Genomic DNA, 23128 nt, shown 5'->3' with positions numbered 1-23128 from the left:
TACGTTAGTAATGCTTCCAGTGGCTTACTAGGATCCAAACTTGGCTTAGTTTCTCGTTTCTGTATAATGTAACCCTAACCATAAAGAGCAAAAATAATTTATATATAGAATAGATTAAGCTCATTATGAAATATAAGTAATTACATCTTTTTGAACATTTTACCAAAAGAACTCAGTAAGTAGTATCCTTCCCAAAGTATCAACTTTGAGTTCCACTCCAAAAACCGGAGCACAGAGGTCTATGAGAAAGTTCCAGTGTTGTACCAAGGGAGTGCTGCACTCAGAGATATAAACATAGCTGAAAAGATAAACCAAAGCCCATGCCAGTTTCTTGGATTTAGATAAATGATCCCATAATATTATTCTGAAGAGTAAAGGACATCTATCTCTAAGTCAGTAATAGTGAAATATTTTGTTTTGCTGGTATCACACTTCAGAAAGTTGAATAAGAATTAGGTTTATTATCATGACGTATGCTGTGAAATTGTTGTTTTGTAACAGTGCTGTGCAAACATAAAAATTATTGTAAGTTACAACAAAAACTAGAGGGCACAATTTTGGAACAGAATGACAGCGCTTTGGAGCAGAGATGAGGAGGAATTTCTTCAGCTAGTGGATATTGAATCTGGGGAATTCATTGCCAAAGATGGCTGTGGAGGTCACGTCATTTGGTATATTTAAAGCAGAAGTTGTTAAGTTCTTGATTAGTAAGGGTGTAAAAGGTTATGGGAAGAAAGCAGAATAGGGTTGAGAGGGATAATAAATCAACCATGATGGAGTAGATTAGATAGGCCAAATGGCCTGTTTCTGCTACTGAGCTTTATAGACATATGGTCTAAATAGTACAAAAGAGGAATATCAAGATAATATTCATGGATTATTCAGAAATTTGATGGCAGAGAGGAAGAAGCTGATCCTAAAACTGAGTGTGGTCTTCAGATTCCTGTACCTCCTCCCTTATGGCAATAATTCATGGTGATGATCGTTAATGTTGGAGGCCAACTTCTTGAAACATTACCCTTTGACGGTACCCTTAATGGTGGGGAGGCTTGCACCAGTGATAGAACCAGCTGAGTCTAGAATCCTCTGTAGCCTCTTGCATTGGGACCTCCATACCAGCTGGAGATGAATGCTCTCCACAATACACTTGTAGAAATTTGCTAGTCTTTGGTGACATACCAAATCTCCTCAAACTCCCAGTGAAGTAAAGCCTCAGGCATACCTTTATTCATGATTCATCAATGCGCCAGGCCCAGAGTAGATCCTCTGAGATGCTGACACCGAGGAACTTGAAGCAGCTCGCCATTTCCACTGCTGACCCTTTAATGAGGATTAGTGTGTTTTCTCCTAATTCTCCCCCTCCTGAAGTCCATAATCAATTTCCTGGTCTTGCTAAATTTCAGATCAAGGTTGTTATTGCAACACCATTCAGTAAGTGAATTTACTTCACTCCTGTATGCTTTCTTGCTGTCGTATACTCTGACAGTGACTCTGATACCTTTCATACCCAGGCACTCAGGTTATCAAATTAACTGATTACCATGAATTACCCTTATTGTGTAGTGAGTGGTAGAATCCAGGTGGAGTTCATGGGAATTGGGAGAATAAATTACAGGGAAAATCAGTGGGGGAAATGGTACTGCTCCATGAGTCATGTCAAATTTAATGGAGCAAAATGCCTCTAAAAAAAAAATGCAAGTCATCTAACTGTGATACCGGTTCAGGATTTCTCCCTCCATTACCATAATCTGTCCTGCAGAATATATCCTACAGCCATGTTTTTTGCAGCTTGTTTATTTCTTAGAATTATCACCTTCTAACTCTCCCCGTTAACTTATCTGACCAAGGACCTCTGTAATTTACACCCACAACTCTTTGTTCACCCTATCATAGATATTCCCTTTGTTCTATCCATCCCTTCCATACATCTTGTTTTTCCTCTCTTTTCCAGGTCTGGAAAAGGTGTTCCACCTGACATATTAACTGTTTCTCTTTCCACAGATGCTGCTTTACCTACTGAGTATTTCTATTCAGATTTTTAGCATTTTTTTTTGTTTTTAATAAACCACACGTCCAAATTGGCATTATATATCTGCAAGTTACATCATTAACTTTCCTTTACATTTAAATCTATGAAATACAGGAGTATCACCTGGAAGGATGTCATGCCAATACCTAGATTAGGGATATCCAATTACAGAAGATAATTTAATAGGTGACGCTATCAAAAAGGAGAAAATGTTACACAAGTTTACCTGTCCTTTAAAGTTTTCTGTCTTCTCAATAAATTCCTCAGCCATCTGTAAAGCAGCCAGAAGTTTCTCCACGTCTAAAAATGAAAATCGGAAATTAATGTAATCAACAAAAAATGCTCTAAGGTAGAAGCCTCTACAAAGGCATATTCCCACCACACTTTCTTACTTTACTTTCTGAAACTAGAACGGAGAATATTGTACAGAGCATTCTTTTGCAGTATGTTTACAAACAGACCGTACCCCAAACTGCCCGTAATTTCTAAAAGCTGGCAAGTACCAAGAAATCCTTGAATACTTAAAGGGAATGCTCTTTAAGTTTCATTCCCACATTCTTCATTGGGAGAGGTATAGGGAGGGAACAGACTGGTTAAGGGATATCTTTGTCAATTTATGGCCAAGCCTGGCCAGACAGTAAACCAGCAGAGGATTTATGCATCTCCAACTATCCTCATTTTTCCAAGACATTTTTTTGCCCTTGTGTCCATGAAGAAGGTGTTCACAGTATCTGCTGATACACTTTAACCCTTCTGCAAATGCTGGGCATGACAAGAGCTGGAATCAACCCAAGGCTTTAAGAGTAATATGTTAGCTTAATTTCAATTTTGCTTTGTGAGATACTTTTAATAAAAATATTGTGGAAAAAATAAAGTCACATTATACTCCAAGCCCTTTTTTTAAGGGCAAAAATCAAAGGAGAACAATAAAAGAATTTAACGATCTGAAATTTAACCTCGAAAGTAAAATTGTCTAATAATTTACAAAAACAAATCATTTATATCAGCCTCAACTTTGTACTACTTCTTTAACAATAATTCCAACAGTAGTTTATTCTACATTCTATTACTTCAAGCTTTCATAACTAATTTTATAAAATTAACATTTCTTTTTAAACAACAGTAATATAAAGACTATGGTACATTGTCTAAAATGGAGAAAGTTCCCAACTCCCATAAAGTTACCTTTGGATAAGTCAAAATCTTGGCCAACTTTTGCACTACTAGAAAATCCAGACTTCATCAGGCAATGCTCAATCAATGTTGCTCCATAAGCTTTAAAATGAAAGAGATGAGGTCATTGGAAATTTTCACATTTTAAATCACAAGGAAATCAATGTATTTTTCAAAATCTATTCTTAAAGGTAGTTGAGCAATTTAATCTGTTATGGCAAAATAAAAGTTTATGAATAATCTCTAAAACTCATACAGACAAATGGCATCCTCTTGCCAAATCAAGACATTTTAATTAAAAAATAGCTTGGATTCCCTTTGTTTATTTGGGATACTATACAACAAATTGGGGCAGTAGACAGTGAGTCACAAAAATTTGTTAGACCTTTAGAAACTACACCTTGCTTAGAGTAAACAGTTGTGTGTGCTTGTGTTATCCATTTTGGTCAATGGACACTAATTCAAAAAGCAGTGATCTTTGATCATTTTTGCAAATCTTGCCAAGATGCCACAAAAAAATACTAGCCAAAGAAATTACCCTTCTGGGCTAAATTAAAAGCCATCTACCTAATGCCACTCCTCGTCAGCTGGAGAGATAAATGGATTGCCGAAATCTACAATTGCACACTTGATACATCAGCAAGATAAACTGCAAGAAGAATGGGCATTACGCAAGGGACAACAGGGAACATCCCAAAAAAGAAAGCGTAAAGGTAAGGATCCAGATGTGGAAGAAACCCTCAGTCAATGGTTTTCCATTGTAACTGGACGACATGTGCACTTTAGTAGATCAATGTTAAAAAAAAACTCAGAGAAGCTAGCTAAGAAGCTGGGTCACAACAGATGGCTGGTTGTCTCCATGGAAGTGTAGACATATTCAATTCAAGAAAGCAATGACAAGAAAGGTACTGCTAGTGCTCTAGGTTCGAAACCATGGAAATTTACAAAACTCCCCAACTTAATTCAAAAAATTTGTGCAGGTGATAATGACAATGCCAATGAGAAACAGGTCTTTTTAAAATTATGCTGGACAGATCTCTTTGTTACAAACACACAACACTATCAGGTTAAAAAAAAGCAGAAGATCGCATAACTGTGTTTTGTTGTGCAGATGTGTCAGCAACTGATAAAAAGAAATGATTGGTTATTGAGAAAAACATTAAACCTTGGAACTAAGAATGGATAGTTTACCAATCAAGTACCATGCTAATGAGAACTACGAAGAATGTCAAGGTATTGACAAATCATCTTGAATGTTACAATGAAAATGAAGATTTGGGGGATGCATTGTATCAAAGTCACAGGTGGGAAAATCAAGACAAGGAAAGTGATGAGAATGACACAACTGAATCTGAGCTAGTGACTGCACAGGATGCCAGGAAATTTATTGTTACAGAAAGGCAATGAAGGCAGTCCATTATCTGCACTAAGTGTCTGCGCTAATTTTGTTCATTTACAGTCAAAAGAACATGCCAGCATACACTCAATGAATTTCTCCATCAGTAACCATTACGAACTAATACAGTTTTATTGAACTGTAGTAATATTGGTAGCATTCAAATTTGTTGCATTTCATTTAAATAGATAATTTGTTACTCAGTTAAATGGTAGTTTGTCTTTATTTATACCTTCTTAACTCCTTCCATGAAACTTTGGCTAATTTAGGCAGCTACTTACTTGGACCAAAATGTACTAGTCCTGATGTGACCCAGTTAACCAGAATCCACTGTTTCACAGTTTTGCTACCAAATGAAAATATTCATAAATATCTCTATGGGCCATTACAAACATTAAAAAATCAAGAAATACAGATAATAACCAGTTCAATGTTATTTAGACACAGAATAACTAACCCTGATTTATACTATTTCACAGTTCAATTATTCACCATCAACACTGCTCCACAGTTCCACTGTTCGATCTTGTCTCTTCCAACAAAAATTCTTCATAATCTACAACAAAGCCCTATTTGTATTTTTCCATTTATTTGGTGTATGAGGCCAAGTATTGATCACAATATGATAAACATAACAAAATGCTACTTGATCTGCAGAAGATACATTATTTAGATAGTGAACCAATGAAGTTCATACCACAAAACAAAATAGTATTAGTGCAAGCACTGGTACCTAGATTTGATCTAAATTCAATGTCAAATTAAAATTCATCAATCTAAATACTTATCAGACATCAGTAATACGATTAATAAAAACACTAAATGTTGGAAATACTCTACAGGCCATGTGACACTTAGGCACAGAAAGAGAAACAATTTCAAAATGGTTGACCTTTTCATCAAAATTGAGAAAAGTTAACTTGAAAACTTTTACAGTGCTTCTGGTACCTGCAGTTCTCTGCTTTAGCATTTCTAACGTGGAAGTACCCTTATCTCTAACAAATTTCCATGCGATCCTTTTATCTTGTTCCTTTTTCTTTCATTCTTCTCCCTCCTTTTGACTGCATGTACAAAATCTGCTAAGAGATCCAATTTCATCCACGTGACATGTAACATTGTGTCTTTCTCTACAAGCACTGCTTGACTTTGAGTATTTCCAGTATTCTCTTACTTCATATTACTGATACATAAATACTGTAAAGCTAGAAATATTTAAGCTGTATATTGGATTTTATTCTACTGTTCTTTCTTCAGTAAATTACCACCACTAAATATGTTGTATAACTAACAATGAACCCCAAGGAAATTCTTCAATTACCAGGTAGTTGTCTACCATACTTACAAAGGTGGGGATTAAGAATTTTCTTGATTTGCTCTCCTTCTGGTGCATTAGCCATAACTTCTGTTAGCCTATGAAAAAGTTGGAAATTAGAAAAAGCAATTAAGTCCATTAGATCTGCTGCAATGTCCATAAAGTTTTGGGACAGCTCTTAGAATAATGTTCAGATTGCCTAGCACTTGCCCTTGGACCATACAATTTCTTCCAGCATGGTCCCAGGTATGTTCTTTTACTGAAACCAATTGCAGCACATCAGATGGACAAGCACAACTGGCCACCTGTACTCAGCGAATAGCTTTGACAACCACTGAAACACACTGGCTACTAAAGCCATAACTGAAATTGTTTAAAATATTCAAAAATACCCAGGAATTATTTTAAGTAAATTATCAACATTAAGCTATGAACTTTTCTTTTACACTGTTAACTCAAATAAAAAGGTCTATTCACTGTTCTCTCTGCAGCCATTTGTTCTCATTCATTTCACTGGGGATTTTGTATTTGCATCAGTCAGCCTGGGAGCTGAGAAATCTACAGAAGTTTATCCTGACCACTGAATTCAATAGGGAGTCGATCAATGCAACGTGAAAACAGCCAGTGTTACATGTAGCACTGTACAAGTGTTAAATAAGACTAATTAATTTTCTGGAATCGAGACAAAGGTCCAACTTTTGTCTTTGATATGCACCTCAAGAGTACTACAAAACAGTATTTATATTTAAATAAAATGTAGATGAGACTCACTTCAAAATATATCCCTTGTTATCTTTGTATAACGCATGCTGGAACTACAAGAATTTTAATGTCCTGAAAGAGGATCTTGGAGTTTACCCCAACCGTCAGACAGAGGAACCAAGGGAAACACATTTCAACATACATGAATGCTTCCTTCTGATGAATAACTCAAGCTGAACAGCTTTGAACTAAGTTATATAGAACTCTGAAAGGCACCAAACTGGCAAATTTCGGCAGCTCTGATAAAACTCGGGCTATAAGGAAGTACTGATGTTCCACATTTCTTTGGCATCAAAGTAAATACTAATGAACTGAACTTTAGTTCCATCAAAGTTTATTCCAGTCAATTTGCACTGAGTTGAGATAAAGGGAAAACAAACAAGTTCAATGGCAAGGAAACTCCTTTGATATCTTAACTAACTTCAATTGATAACTGAAACAACCTGTCATGCTTAACATAAATGTATAAAGTTGATAGTCTAATAAATAGAGCATGCCAGAATTTAGAGTGGATTTTAGCCTTCACAAACTGGAAACATTTCTCACAAGATGAAAATCATTGTTGTTAAAATTAATTTGAATCAGGAACATTTGGCCCTATATTAGGTGCTGCTGGCACATTCTTTCTACTTTCAATTTTTGCCATAGTTGAAGATTTTCTAAAATAATTTCCTTCCTTCCAGTGAATATCTTTCCCTAACAAAATATTTCAAATTAAAAGTGACAATTTTTAGGAACTCAAGAGAAAGCATGCACTTTGAAAATAGTGCATTAATACTTTATATATATATATATAGCCTTATGTCACCCTGATTATGTTATTTCATTTGTTCGTTATGTGCCATGTTGTATGATGTGGGCAATCATGGTCTTTCCATGATTAGTGGCAAATTTTTTTTACAGAAGTGGTTTGCCATTGCCTTTTCCTGGGCAGTGTCTTTTACAAGACGGGTGACCCCAGCCATTATTATCACTCTTTGGAGATTGTCTGCCTGGTGTCAGTGGTTGCATAACCAAGATTTATGATATTCACCAGTTTCTCATACAACCATCCACCACCTGCTCCCTTGGACCTGTTCATGGGGGTTGGGGGGGGGGGGGGAACTAAGCAGGAGCTACACCATGCCCAAGTGTGACCTGCTGGCTAACTAAGGGAAGGAGCGCCGTACACTTCCTTTGGTAGAGACATACTTCCACCCTGCCACCCCTATGTCATTCCAGATATCATTAAAACACCTTCCCAAACAACGACAGCATAAAAACTGCTTTTATTCTGTGTACATAAGTTTCTTCAGACCTCTAGAGTCACAAATAGTATTATTAATCTACTTCAGCAAAATACTTAAGAAGAATACTGCAGAGCAGGTTTATGAAAGTTTTGAATAGGATACAAAGCAATGCAATATCTAGCAGAATCAAGAATGATGCATATGTTCCTGAAAACTTGACAGTGATGGAAATATTTTTAGATTCCATCAATGTACATAATAACAGTACCTCTCTAGAGACAGCAAGGGCTCTGGGCCTCTAGCATAATCAACTGGATATCTCTCACGAACGGCAAATTTCACATCATCCACTTCATTGGTGCGGAAACGCAAAAGAATTAGAATCGTGTATTCATAGTCAGTGAGAATTATGTTACCCTGCAAATGCAAAATGTTAAGATTGAATTTTACAGAAATTGATAAATAGGCACTTGTAAACAATATTGAAAACATCTTGAAAACAAAAAGACATAAAAATGGTGCAACATGTAAATTTAAGAAAAAAGTGAACAAAAAATATTGTGTAAACACGAGGAAATCTGCAGATGCTGGAAATACAAACAACACACACAAAATGCTGTCTCGGCCCGAAACGTCGACAGCACTTCTCCCTATAGATGCGGCCTGGCCTGCTGTGTTCCACCAGCATTTTGTGTGTTGTTGTTGTTCAAAAAATATTGTATTCTTTTGAATATTAGCAGAAGAAGTAAACTGTAACAAGGAAAAAGGTGCAGGACTTCATTGATCAAACACCTTAGAAAAAAGCTATTTGATTAAACTAGTTTGTGATGTAGTTATGTACAAGTCTCCGATTCTGCTTTATACAGAATACAACCTAGGATCTGAAATGTCCTCGTTTCTTCATTATTTCTCCTCATTATTTATTGCTTGAAGACCAATTACTTACTACAGTGCAACTTCCAGCCTCTTGCACCACACTCCTCTGGATATAAAAGCCAGCAATTCATTAGCCTTCTTAATGATTTTTTTGTGTCAGTGTATAACAGTTTAATGACCTACAAAGACTTCTATCCCCAGTTCACATCAAAAAGTATGTTTGGACCTCCAAAATGTGTGTGTTGCTTTTACTTTACAAGAAGTGCTCTCCCTTGCTCCTTGAAAAGTTCAAACGTGTATAATCAAACATCTGAATACACTGGTCTATTGCTCACCATTTCGCCAATTAATTTAACCAGTTTATAATTTTAAAGTTTTATTTTAAAAACATGGCATATGCTGCGTTTATCAGTTGCTCATCTTATTCCCTTTTAGCAATATTTCTGTTACCCATGTTACTTCTACCTCCATTTTGTTCTGAATTACCTATTACTGAATGAAGAGCTGAATTTTTTAAGGAGTTATTTCTCCTTTGAACTCTGTGGGTTCATTTCATTTCTGACAATTTGCACTATCCTTATTCCTACTCGTAGTTTTTTCAGTGTTGTCATATGACTCAGTTGCTTACTAGAGACCTACCAAATTAAGTGCCTGCAGAACGTCCTTGGAATTTTCTGGCAGAGAAGAATCTCAAACCAAGAGCTGCATCAGAAGGCACATGCAAAACGTATGATGCAAAAGGTAGAGCTGCAGATGCAAGAGACGCACCACCCAGAACAGCTCTATGCTAGACTCAGGATGAGAAGCATATAAATGTCATCACAAGGAAGCATGGCAAAGAACAGTATGGAAATAAATAAGATCTGACATGAGTATCACCATGCAGTCACAGACCATTAGAAATCCTATCTTTGCATGAATGCCTTACCTGTTATTTGAGGTACAAAGAAAATCAGAATTATCAGTTCCCTCATGACATTATCAATTAAAAACATACACAGCTCAGGTTTACTTTTCTATCAGAATGCCTGCTGATGCGGCTTAGCTCAACTATACATTTTATTTCCATCCTAGACATGATTATGGTGAAAAGACAATGCTCTATTTCTCTCTTCACTGATGCTTCCTTACAAAAGTACTTTCAATACTTTCTAAATTACAAAATGCCATTTCTTCTTTAGTTTAATTCTGGAGACTAGCTATAAATCTGGTAAATCTGTACCTCTTTAAATATAGCTTTACTGAGGTCTGGCCCTTACAGAACTTCGGCTGTGGTATAAATAGTTCTTTTATAGCTACAGCATAACTTAAGAATTTCACAGCACAGTAACAGGCCCTTCGACCCAATCCATGCTGACCAAGGTGTTCATCTATTCTAATTCCATTTTCCTGTGCTTGGCCTGTATCCTTCAGTTTCTTTCCTATCCACATACCTGTCAAAATACTTTCTTGTGTGAGAAATTTGGCTCTCAGGTCTCATTTGAGGGCATCTATTTTCACCTTAAATCTATGTCCTCTATTTTTAAACTCCACTACCCTTGGTAAAAGCCTATCTACACCTCTTGGAATTTTATAAACCTCTATAAGAGGCTACCCCTCAGCCTCCTGCACTGCAGTAAGAACAATCCCAGTCCAGCCAATCTCCCTTTGTAATTAAAGTCCTCTATTCCAGGCAACATATGGTAATTCTCTTCTGCAGCCTGTTTAGCACTACCAAATCCTTTCTCTGTATGGTGGTGATCAGAATTACACACAATATTCCACTGTGGTCTAATAGTGTCTGTATAGGTGTCACATTACATCCAAATTCTTATGCTCAACACCCCTGCCCATGATGGAAAGCAAACAAAACACCATCTTAACTACTACCAATCAATAGCCCTTGATCTACACTCCTCTGGATATGAAGGCCAGAAATTCACAGGCTTTAAAAAAAAACTTTTCATACTGGTCTGAAATATGTTACCTCACATAACCCTTACAACTAGCTCTCTCATTCTATTTACTCCTATGTCAATACGCACTAAGCTTAGGAATAACACCAGGAATATTACCTCCTTAAAAATCTAATGCCTAAATCTTAGCAGGAATGACCTCAGACTTTTGTTTCTGACATACAGCACAACAATAACTTCCAGTCTTCTAGATTCTTTCCTGCTATTCCATATGTTCCTTACCTTTACACCAAGTCAGCAACCCACTGTTAAAGACTCTCAATATCAACTGCAAATACATCTACCTCTAGAATAAAGAAGTTTAAAACAACCTCTACGCTTATTTCTATTATGTATCCTCTACTCCATTTGTGTGGCGTGTCTCAACTAACTGTACCAGCCTGGATGAGTCTGGTGCTTTAATTTGACTCTGTATTATACATTCTTTCTGGATTAAGACTACCCAAATAAAACTTGCATTATACTTTATGACTACTCAAGCTAGAGGACACAGGATGTCCTACATATCCTTCCTGGACATTTTAAGGCCCATGGTGATCTCTAATATTATTGGGCAGATGAAACAATCAATCAATTAAATGGACTTTACTTCTATTTCTTTCAAAAGCAAGACAATTTTTTTCATGCAACTTACACGGTCATATAATTCAACAATTAAATGGTAAGCTGCATGATCAGAACCAAACTGAAAATCTACAATTCTATCAACACCAAGTTGCTTGACGTAAATCAATCTTCGTGACTTTAGATGTTTACGACACTGCAATCAAAACAAAAAAAATTACATCAGTTTTAATATAAATTTGAACAATTGGTCAATTATAAGAGATATGGTGAAAATTACTTTTATATTCCTACTGAATCATTAGGACCTCAGGAAATGCATATAATGCAGTCACATAAAATTCCAGAGTACATAGAAAATCGCTGCTATATGACTCAGACGTCAACAGTTCTATTGCAGAGTATAAGACAGTCTGCTGGAGGTTTCAGTGGTCAATCAGCAGGGGAATTGAAATTAGAACATCAGCAGTGGGGAAAAGGAATTGTGAAAGTTTTAGATCAAAACCCTGCATCTTCTTCCCATTGATGCCTCTGGACCCACTGAATTCCTCCAGCTAATATTTTGCACCTGCAGTTTCTTAGAATGTAGAACAGTACAGCACTGGATAGAACACTTGGCCGACGACGATCTTGATGCCAGTTGATACTAAATTTCTGCCTCCTGTGTATCATCCATACACCCCTATTCCCTTCATATTCATGTGTTTATTTAAAAGCCTCAACATCTACCAAACCTCCTAATTCTTCTACAACCCTAGTAATTTATTTCAGGCCTCTACCATTCTCAGTGTAAAGAGGTTGTTCCTCACATCACCTTTAAATTAACATCCCTTTCTCCCAACCTTAAAAGTGTCTTCTGGTGTTCAACATTTCTACTCTGGAAAGAATATTCTGTGTGTCCTATCTATGCTTTTCATAACTTTAAAAACCTATTTCAGATCTTCCCACAGCCTCTGATACTCGAAGGAAAACAATCCAAGTTTTCCATCCTTTCCTTATAGGTATCCATATTCTGTTATACTTTGCCATAACAAATGTGTTAACATATTCAACATTGTCTCCTAACACAATATTCATGTTACAAGATTATTCTAAATAATTAAGACATTATTCTGATTCTAATAGTATTTTCACCTTCATTGCAAAGCCAGAGGGCATCATGTTTTTTGGCCATTCAAATTCTGTTGTGTGGATCCGGATACCAGATTCAACCAAAAGAACAGCTTTAGATTCTGGCCTGTGGTGAAATGCAAAAAAACAGAGGCAAACATATTTAATACATCTAGAGATTATAAATTAATATCTTCTTTATTACTTATAAATTATAAATGTCTAGCATGATCTTAAAAACCACATACTAAAATTGTTTCAAAACATTTTAAACTTTGAATCAAGACGATAAGGAGCAACTTATTTTACTGCATGGAATAATTGTATTTAAAATCACACTTTTTTTTTTACCCTTGTATGAATACCCTTATAAACAAAAAAACAGTTTTGCTGCTCTGAAGTACAGAAGAAGAGTGTTTGTATTTGAAATTAGTTTAAATCAGCAAGAAGCAAAAGTAAAATCATAGAAGTTTGTTGCTAAGAAGTGAAGTACTTTTCAGTAAAGTTTTATCAGGCTTACTAGAATACATCTACAACTGTTAACACGTTGACCTTGTTGGCTGGGCTACCTTCTTGCAATTTATTATGTGCCCATCCTTCACTGTATGTATCAGTGGCCCTAAACTGGTGGGGCTGTAGAACAGGTACCTGCTCTATCCTGGTACCAAATAACTAGGAGCTAGCTCCATTAACGAAATAGTGAGAAGTTATCTTGGGTGTCAAAAGTTTTGGTAAAAAGGCAGGAGAATAGGGTTGAGGGAGATAATAGAATGGATAGCAGACTTGATGGGCCAAATGACCTTATTCTCCTCCTGTGTTTTATGACAACCACAGAACAATTGAATCAGAGATCCACGAGCCAACCTCAGACTTGTAGAGGGTCTGTAATTTTAAATTCCTGTGTTATTATTTCAGAGGACCTGTCCTGGGCCCAGGACATAGGTGCAATTATGAACAAAGCAGTGTCACTACTTCCTTAGGAGTTTGTGAAGATTTAGCCTGACATCTAAAACTTTGACAAACTTATATATATGTGTAGTGGAGAGTATACTGATTGACTGCATCACAGCCTGGTATAGAAACACCAATGCCCTTGAACGGAAAGTCCTACAAAAAGTAGAGGATATATACTAATCCATTATGAGTAAAGCTCTCTCCACCATGGAGCACAACTTCACAAAATACTGTCACAGGAAAGCAGCATTTACCACCAGGGACACCCACCACCCAGGACATGCTCTCTTCTCTCTGCTTCCATCAGGAAGAAGGTACAGGAGCCTCAGGACTCATGCCACTAGGTTCAGGAACAGTTACTACCCCTCAACGATCAGGCTCTTGAAGCACAGAAGATAACTTCACTTGCCCCATCCTTAAAATGTTCCCACAACTATGGACTCATTTCCAAACCTCTTCGTCTCATCTTCTCAATGGGCATTGCTTAATTATTCTTATTTATTCTTTCTGTATTGTACAGTTTGTTGTGTTTTGAACACTAGTTGGATGCCCTGGTTGGTGAGGTCTTTCATTGACTCTGTTATGGTTATTATTCCATGGATTTATTGATAATCCCCACAAGACAATGAATCTCAGGGTTGTATCTGGTGATATACAAGTACTTTGATAATACATTTACTTTGAACTTCAGTGACAGATTGAAGTGGAGCAGTGAACTAAACTGGGAGATCTAGCATTTTAAAATTGTCAGCAGGTTCAGGACTTCTGTATTTGTAAATCTGCAGAATTCCTAAACATGCTTCCATTTAGCAGTGAATTCCAAGCCACTGGTTGGAGTGCAGTCAAAATGTAAAGAACTCTGCGAGAGAATGAAACTGACATCACTTAGCTATTTCTTCTTTGGGCCTCTTTAATCCATGAACACGTATACTATCAAATTTAGGAAGGCTGGTGACAGAAAGTTAAGCTTACAAGAACACATCCAGTGAGAAGAATTTATATATGAAATGATACACATATGCAATAAATGAAATTATGAGACAGTAAAAAACTTTCCCCTACAACAGAGATGTCTAAAGGCAAAAAACATAGGTTTACCATAAGGGGCTGAAAATTTACAGCAGGGGTTCAAGCCTCTTTTATGTCATGGACCAATACTATTAAGCAAGGGGTCTGAAGACCTCCAGTTGGGAACCCCTGATTTACAGTGATACAAGAATTTTTTTTAATCCCAGAGGAATGTACAACCTGCTGGAGTGGTGGACACAATATTTAACAAGTTATCCACATGAGCAGTTGAATTGTCACAGCATATAAAACTAAGAACCAAATTGGGGTTAATGGGATTAGTATTGTTGGGTGCTTGATTGTTAACATGGAAATGTTTCTGTACTGTATAACTTTATGACACGATTATAATATTTAAATTAGATTACGAGTATACAAAAATACATTAACAGCCATACTTTGACTGATACACAAAACATCATCAAACTTACTTCTGAAGTCGGATGAGATAGGTTTTGTTGTCCACATCATAGACATTGTTCACTCTCATTCCTAGTAAGCTACAGTAAACTAATGTTAGATACTTAAACAAAGAATAAACAAAAACTTACATAACCTTTACATCAAGCAAACAGTTGACTAATATAGTACCAAAAGATTTTTAAATGATTATTTCTATAATTACATGCAAATACACAATTATTGTAATGATGCATAGGCATAAATTAAAAGATATTTTAATGTAATTACATGAAATAAAACTCAGCTATTGTAACTCAAAGGTAATTTTTATTTTTGGCCATTAGTATAGAAATATGTTGAAACCTAATACATTTATCTCAAATTAAGTACTCACAAGTTGATACTGCAACTTGTAGAATAATGTGCAAATACAGAAAATAAGAATAAATAACGTCTAAACTATGTAAAAATTCAGACCTTTCCTATAGTTATCACCCCTCTCATGCATCTTAACTACAAGAAAAAAATCACCGTATTACTCTAAATAAACATGAAACTCAATTCCTGATACATGTAGGTTTAAGCAAACAAGTAGAGTTTCACTTCTCATCTACAAAGTCTAAACAACAATGGAAATTTCTCTTTTTAACTTTAGAAAGGTTGCTAACTTCGAGAAATGTCAGCTCAAGTACAAAAGGATACGAGCTTAGAGTTTACCAAAATGCGGGAATCATATGTCTCCTTAACAATTTGTTTGCAAAACTAGTTAATAAGGAATACTGTGATCTCCTTTGACAACAGTGAAATTCCTCAAGACAACCTCAGTAACTCTACATACAAATAAATCATTCAAGTAGTGGCTTTTTCATTATCAAAATACACCAAAAATTATAATCAATTTCTTATTTTGAAGTACAGATGGGGGTACATCAGGATGCAAACCCAATTGTAGATAGGTAAGTTCCACAACTAACAACATAGTACCATTTAACCATTCTCATGTACAGCACTTTAGTTATTGCAATAATTTGGGTTTTTTTGGCAATAAGCAATCATAAGAAGTCTGCTGGACAGGATACCATAGGAAGTCAATCCTTTTCGTTTGAGGCTTTCTTGTTATGCACAATGAAACACTCCAAAGCCCAAGATCGCGTCCAGAAGATCTCCCACTGGTACATTAAGGTGACAGGCAAATCTTGATCATGACCTTACTGTACTGAAATAAGCCGTTTGTGTTTCATATTCTGTTTTTTTCGGTCTTTTTTTGCCGTATGCGCGTGGGGGGTGGGGGGTGATGAATTTATTGTTTATTCTTTGAAGGGTTAGTACCATGGATCTTCTTTGCTTCGTGACTGTCTACGGGGAAGACGGATTTCAGAATTATATACTGCATACATACTTTGATGATGCATGTATATTGAATTCTAGAACAAAAATCCAAAAGTCCCAGCCTAATTCTAATAAGCTTTTAATTTTTTTTTACTCCACAAATGCTGTCTCGAGTATTTTCTGATTTTTTATTCACTTATCCAACACCCAAGGGCAAAAACATATTTCAAATATGTACCATTACTGGAAATAATTTTATTTATTTTTGTGAGATTTCTACTACCCAAGAACTTAAGCTCAGTATTGACAAGAGGCCAGACTAAACCTGCAACCCTCTCCTCTCAGGGGAACCAGGTATCCTCAGTCCTTCAAGGCCGGAGGAGTGACAGCCCATCTCCAACATGCTTGACATTTTGGACCAAAGATTCCAGACACTTCTAAATTCTTTGCCGCTTTCAAACACTAACCCCATATCCAGCAGCTAAATATAAATGAGGGGCTATTAGGTACCTCTGCAGCTCTGAGATGATCACTCGGACATCGATAGTGTTAAAACGCAACTTCATCTTCAGCACACTTGCGCGCAACACAATCGCCCTTACATTCTGCGCATGCGCATGCGCCTGCTCCAGACGGTAAGTGCCTTGGCTCAATTTAACAGCAAAACCGCTTAATGTCAAAATAGCAAAACTTCAGAGTCAGAAAGTTTGCCACAAAGTATACGCATTAAAATATTCTCAAAACAGTTGCATTACTGCGCCTTTCTAGGTATTGTATGTCCTTCAGTGGGTACTGAATATACCTATAAACTTACAACAAAACTCTACGCTGATAGAATCGGAGAAAAAGGAAGCTATTCGGCCCATCGTATCCATTCCTGATGAAAATTTCAATTTAAGCAGTCCCGTTTCTCCATCAGATCGTTATAAATTATGCCAGTCAAGTTCTCATTCAGTCCCCTTTCAGACAATAACTTATTGACGTCCTTTTCAAATATCTTTAACAATTACCTTAAACCTGCACACTATTATTACTAATGACAGTTCATTCATTTTTACTTGGCCTCTCAAGTGTAATTACAATTAAACAGCCCCAGCCTTCACTGTCCTGAAGAAAACAATTTCTGCTGAACCAGTCTTTAACATAATTAAACTTCAGTTTCTTTTCATACTTCCTCCATACCCTACTTTAATGACATTACTTCGTTCCTAAAATGTCATGAGTGTCTCCACTTGGCCTTGGATCACCTGGACAATAACAATACTTATGCTAGGCTGCTTATTGATTACCACTCAGCATTCAACACAGTGTTATTCTCAGTTCAAATCAACAAGCTCCAAAACATGGTGTGGTGAACTACATATACCTGTCTGGACATGCCCCCACAGCTGACTGCTCCTGTGGCTCCTCCCATGGACCCCGGTATAAAAGTGATTGGGGACACCGCCCTGGCCTCAGTATCCAGGATGCAGTGTGGTGGTCAATTGCTGCTTGTTCTTTCTTCCAGCCAATAAAAGCCTATATCTCGCCTCACGTCTCCAAGAGTTATCGATGGTGCATCACATGGGCCTTTGTACCTCATTCTGTAACTGGATCCTTGACTTCCTCATTGGGATACCAGTCAGTGTGAATCAAAAATAACATCTCCTCTTCACTGACAATCAACACTTGTGCTCCTCATGCATAGCCCACTACCCTATCTCTCTATGCCCATGACTGTGTGGCTAGACACAGCTCAAACAACATCTGTAAATTTGCTGATGACACCACTATCATTGGTAGAAATTCAGACGGTGATGAGGAGGCAATCAGGAGTGACATAGATCAGCTGATAGAGTGCCAACACAACTTTTATTGGCAGAATTTCAGATGGTGAGGACGTAGCGTACAGGAGTGAAGTAGATCAGCTGGTTAAGTGGTGCCGAAACAGCAACTTTGCACTTAACTTCAGCAAGGCCAGGAAATTAATTGTGAACTTCAGGAAGGGGTGGTCAGGGGAACACAGACCAATCCTTATCCCGATCAGCAGTGGAAAGGTGAGCCATTTCAAGTGCCTGGGTGTCAACATCTCTGAAGATCTATCCTGGGCCCAACCTATTGATGTAACTACAGTGAAGGCACAACAGCAATTATATTTTATTGTTCACCAAAGACTTTTGCAAATTTTTACAGATGTACAGGGGAGAGCATTCTAACTGGTTGTATCACTGTTAGGTATGGAGGGACCACTGCACAGGATCAAAAAAAATCAGTAGAAAGTTGTAAACTCAGCCAGCTCCATCATGGGCACTATCCTCCCCAGCATTGAGGACACCTTCAAAGGGTGCTGCCTCATAATACCCAACATTAAGGATCTCCATCACCCAGGATGTGCCATCAAGGAGGAGATAGAGAAGCCTGAAGACACACACTCAACATTTCAGAAACAGCTTCTTCCTCTCTGCCAAAAGATTTCTGAATGGACAATGAACCCATGAACGTTACATCACTATTTTACTATTTTTTTGTTCTCTTTTTGCACTACTTAGTATTTAACTTAAAAATATGTGTGTGTGTGTGTGTGTATATAATTGTAATTTATTGTTTTATGATTATGTATTGCAATGTACTGCTACTGCAAAACAACATACTTCACAACATAAGCCAGTGATTCACCTGATCCCGACCATAACCGTATGCAGACTTCAGACTCACCTAACATCTGTAGTCCAAATGGCTAAATGGATTCAGTTCTGGTTGAAACTGCCTGTCACAGGCAGTATTACTTAACTCAGAATATTTCTGGATTTTTCATATATTTCTCATGCTTTCCTTTGACATAGAAGATAGCTATTTAGACCCTCCCCCTTCCCATTTACCTGTAACCCATTCACTCTCACATGCAATTCTACACCCCCAATTCTCTGGTCAACTACCTCAACTATAAATAACTTGCAGTACTTAATTAATCAGATAGCATATCTTAGGGAGGTTGGAGGAAACCAATGGACTGGGGGTGGGGGGAGCAGAGTACATTATCACAAGGTGAATATGCAAATTGCACATAGAGCACCCAAGGTCAGGAGATTGAACCTAGATAGCTGGAGTTGTGCAGCAACAGCACTAACTGTGGGATCACAATACCATTCCATTTGTATTTTTTTAATTCCTTTCTGGCTGATTAAAAGTGAATTGACAAGATCTTGCTGATCTGGCAATACCTTTGGGAAATCTATACTGGGCCAACACATTGATGCAATCATGAAGAAAGCATGCCAGTGGCTCTACTTCATTCAGAGTTTGAGGAGACTACGTACTGTGCATCATCAAAGACACTTGCAATTTTCTAAAACAACATGCAAAATGGTAGAGGAACTTAGCATGTTAGACAGCATCGATAAAGGGAAAAGGAAAGTCAATGTTTCAGATTGAAACCCTTCATCATGATTAGAAAGACACTGGAAAATTTCACTATCAGCCACCACCACTTGCTCCAATTCCTCCTATCACCCTTTTATACTTGCTATCTCCCCTCTTTCCTTCCAGTCTTTATGAAGGATCTCGACTCAAAATGACAACTGTCCTTTTCCCTCCATAGTGGCTGCCTGACTACTTAGTTTCTCCACTGTTTTGTGTATTGCTCTAGTATCTGCACTCTCTCCTGTGGCTATAGTCAATGAACAGCATCCTGACATAGATGTTTGTGTTGTCCAGGTGATCTAAAGCCATGTGGAGAGCCATTGAGATTGCATCTGCCATATTGTGGCCATAGGCACACTGCAATGGGTCTAGGTCCATGCTGAGGCAGGAGTTCAGTCTAGTCATGACCAACCTCTCCAAGCATTGCATTACTGTAGATGTGAGTGCTATTGAGCAATAGACATTAAGGCAGCCCACATTATTCTTCTTAGGCACTGGTATAATTGTTGCCCTTTTGAAGCAAGTGGGAATTTCCACCCATAGCAGTGAAAGGTTGAAAATGTCCATGAATACTTCCGCCAGTTGGTTGGCACAGGTTTTCAGAGCCTTACCGGGTACTCCATTGGGACCTTCCGCCTTGTGAGGGTTCACTCTCTTTAAAGACAGCCTAACATCGGCTTCTGAGACAGAGATCACAGGGTCATAAGGTGCAGCAGGGATCTTCAAAGCTGTAGTTTTATTCTCTCTTTCAAAACAGGCATAGAAAACATTGAGTTAATCAGATAGTGAAGCACCACTGCTATTCATGCTATTGGGTTTTGCTTTGTAGGAAGTGATGTCTTGCAAACCCTGCCAGAGTTGTCATGCATCGAATGTCTTCTCCAACCTCGTTTGAAATTGTCTCTTCGCCCTTGAAATAGCCTTTCGCAAATCATACCTGGTTCTCTGGTACAGGCCTGGGTCACAGATCTACAGTTGCCACTGATCTACCCTTCAGCAGACAACATCCCTCCTGGTTCATCCACGGCTTGTGGTTTGGAATGTACAGTAGGTCTTTGTAGGCATACACTCATCCACATAGGTTTTAATGAAGTCGGTAACAACTGCAGTATACTCATTCAGGTTTGAAGATGAATCCCTGAATACAGTCCAGTCCACCAACTCAAAGCAGTGCTGTAGGCACTCCTGGGCTTTCCTTGTCCATACCTCCTTGATCCTCACTGCTGGTGCTGCAGTCTTCAGTCTCTGTCTATACTCAGGGAGTGGAAGTACAGCCAGGTGATCAGACTTCCCGAACTGAGGCCATGGAATAGCACAGTAGGCGTTCTTGATGGTGGTGTGGCAATGGTCCAGTGTGTTGTTTCCTCTGGTATTGCAAGTGATCGGTTGATGGTAATTGCTTAATGATTTTTTCCAGACTAGCCTGGTTAAAATCTCCCAAAACAATGGTGATGGCGTTAGGGTGCACTGTTTCATGCATGTTGATCCCACTGCTCAGACCTAAAGACTGAATGACATTGGCCCGAGGTGGAATGTATACTGCTACCAAAATGATCCTGGAGAACTCTCATGGTAGGTAAAAAGGACAGCACTTAACTGCTAGATATTCCAGGTCTAGTGAGCAGAATTGGGACGGCACTGATATTTTTGTGCACTAAGAGGAGTTGATCATGAGGCATACTCCACCTCTGCTTTTGAGAGACTCTATAGATCGATCCTGACGATGTATAGTAAACCCATTGATCTGAATCGCTGCATCCAGTACAGAATGGGTTAACCAGGATTCCATGAAGATGTAGAATCCTTGTGGGTAGAGTTAAGAAACTGTGAGGGTAAACAGATCCTGATGGGAGTTATAGACAGGCTTCCAAAAAGCAGCCTGTATGTGGACTACAAATTACAATGGGTGTTAGAAAAGGCATGTGAAAAAAGGCCAATGCTGTCCACCAATCACCGACTAATTGTATATTCACCTTAACTCCCTCCAGATTCCACTATTCACCTGGTTAGTAAGGGCAATTGGTAATGACAATTAATCTAGCTCCCTGCATGTGGGAAGAAATCAGAGCAGAAGAAGAAAACCCACACCATCATTGGGACAACATGGAAACTCTACACAATCAGTACCTGAGGTCGGCATTAACCTGGGTCTCTGCAGCTTGAGATAGTTGCTCTGCAAGCTGTGCTTCTGTGCCACTATGTGGGACCTTTTTGGAGCGCCTAAGGGAAAGAATTATAATTAACAATCAATACCTCAAATTCAATGTCTAAAAATCTGGCATTATTTTTAACACATATGCATTATCTGTTATATTTTAGTAAGTAAAAGTATATAATTTAATGATAATGTAGTGATAAATATATCAGTGGCATAATTTCTTGTCACCTTGATACATTTATTATGATTAATTATACTGTACCTTGTTAGTAGAAAATATATCCTTACCTTCATGGTTTACACTGTTGAAACATGATGCAATAATAAAACTGGCATGACCTCATGAACTGACTAATTTGATGTGGATAAATTTAACAGATTGATATATGAAAGAAATTCAAAAAATATGATTTTACATTAAAGACAAGTCAAAGAGATCTACCGGGAACTGATAATGGAGAGAGGTACATTAGAATATAGTAAGGAAAAAAAGAGTGAGGGGTTGTACACTTCAAATACTTTGTTTAGTAATCAGTGATATTAATTAAGTGCATACAAGAGCTTACTTATAGAACAGAGAATTATCAGATTGAAATATTTATCTTTAATTAATTGAATTTTGCTACAGATTTATTACAGTTAAATGCTGGATTAATGCTGTTTTTATCTCATTGCACATTACATATCATGAGAAAACACAATAAGAAACATTCTTCAGATCTAAGTAGAATAATTGTTGATTAAAATGTGTCTGATCAGTTCTGAATGGTATCAGCTATTGGAGATAAGTAGATTGTATTCCATTACATTCCAATCTGTGCCTTTTAGATGGTGGAAAGAATTGGAAGTCACTTCAGAATACCCAGTTCTTTGACTTACTGCCAGAACCACAAAAATTGCTTGGTTGGCCTAGATAAGTTTCTCATAAATGGTAACTCAACAGCTATAATGTCATAGATTATCCAGAGTTGGTTAGGGCATCTTTGTCCGACAGGCAGCAAATACATTCCTTGTGTACTTGTGCAGTACTAATGTACTTGCTATTATTAGCTTTCACCTAAATATCTTCGTCCTACTGTATATAGGCATCAAATACTTCATTTTCTGATGAACTGTGAGTAGAATTAAACAATTTCACTTCTGAACTTAACGTGGTTCAAAGTTTATTAATTGAGACAGCTTAGGTAGTTGATACTAGGACATTTACTTGAAGTACACGGGCAGTGATATTCTGTTACTGCGATGATCTTCTAACAATCATTACCATTTTCCTTTCTAACCATTGCAATGTTATCCATTTGAATCCTACTTACTTCAGTTATATTACAAGTTCTTGATGCCACACTTGCTCAAATGCTTCCTTGATATTACTTTCATCTCACTGCTGAAATTAAAGCTTTTTAGTCCATTTT

The 23128-nt window shown here is 37.4% G+C and overlaps 1 protein-coding gene across 2 annotated transcripts in view; it reads right to left on the bottom strand.

Annotated features, from left to right (window-relative positions):
- Nucleotides 1-23128, bottom strand: part of LOC132386930 (ribosome quality control complex subunit NEMF-like) — an 88775-nt gene that overhangs the window by 64067 nt on the left and 1580 nt on the right. The window contains exons 2-10 of one of the 2 annotated variants that reach the window (XM_059959294.1): nt 21686-21778; nt 14860-14928; nt 12431-12533; nt 11367-11492; nt 8170-8318; nt 5941-6008; nt 3215-3304; nt 2256-2329; nt 4-74 (exon numbers count right to left, since the gene is read on the bottom strand). In XM_059959294.1, the coding sequence (XP_059815277.1) occupies nt 4-74; nt 2256-2329; nt 3215-3304; nt 5941-6008; nt 8170-8318; nt 11367-11492; nt 12431-12533; nt 14860-14918 (740 nt within the window). In that variant the 5' untranslated portion in view covers nt 14919-14928; nt 21686-21778. Of the gene's footprint in view, nt 1-3; nt 75-2255; nt 2330-3214; nt 3305-5940; nt 6009-8169; nt 8319-11366; nt 11493-12430; nt 12534-14859; nt 14929-16669; nt 16829-21685; nt 21779-23128 lie in introns of those variants that run through there. The other variant, XM_059959290.1, reaches the window with a different exon arrangement.

The sequence above is a fragment of the Hypanus sabinus genome, chromosome 2, assembly GCF_030144855.1.
Source record: "Hypanus sabinus isolate sHypSab1 chromosome 2, sHypSab1.hap1, whole genome shotgun sequence".
Lineage (NCBI taxonomy): Eukaryota > Metazoa > Chordata > Chondrichthyes > Myliobatiformes > Dasyatidae > Hypanus > Hypanus sabinus.
This window is presented reverse-complemented; position numbering and strand designations above follow the sequence as displayed.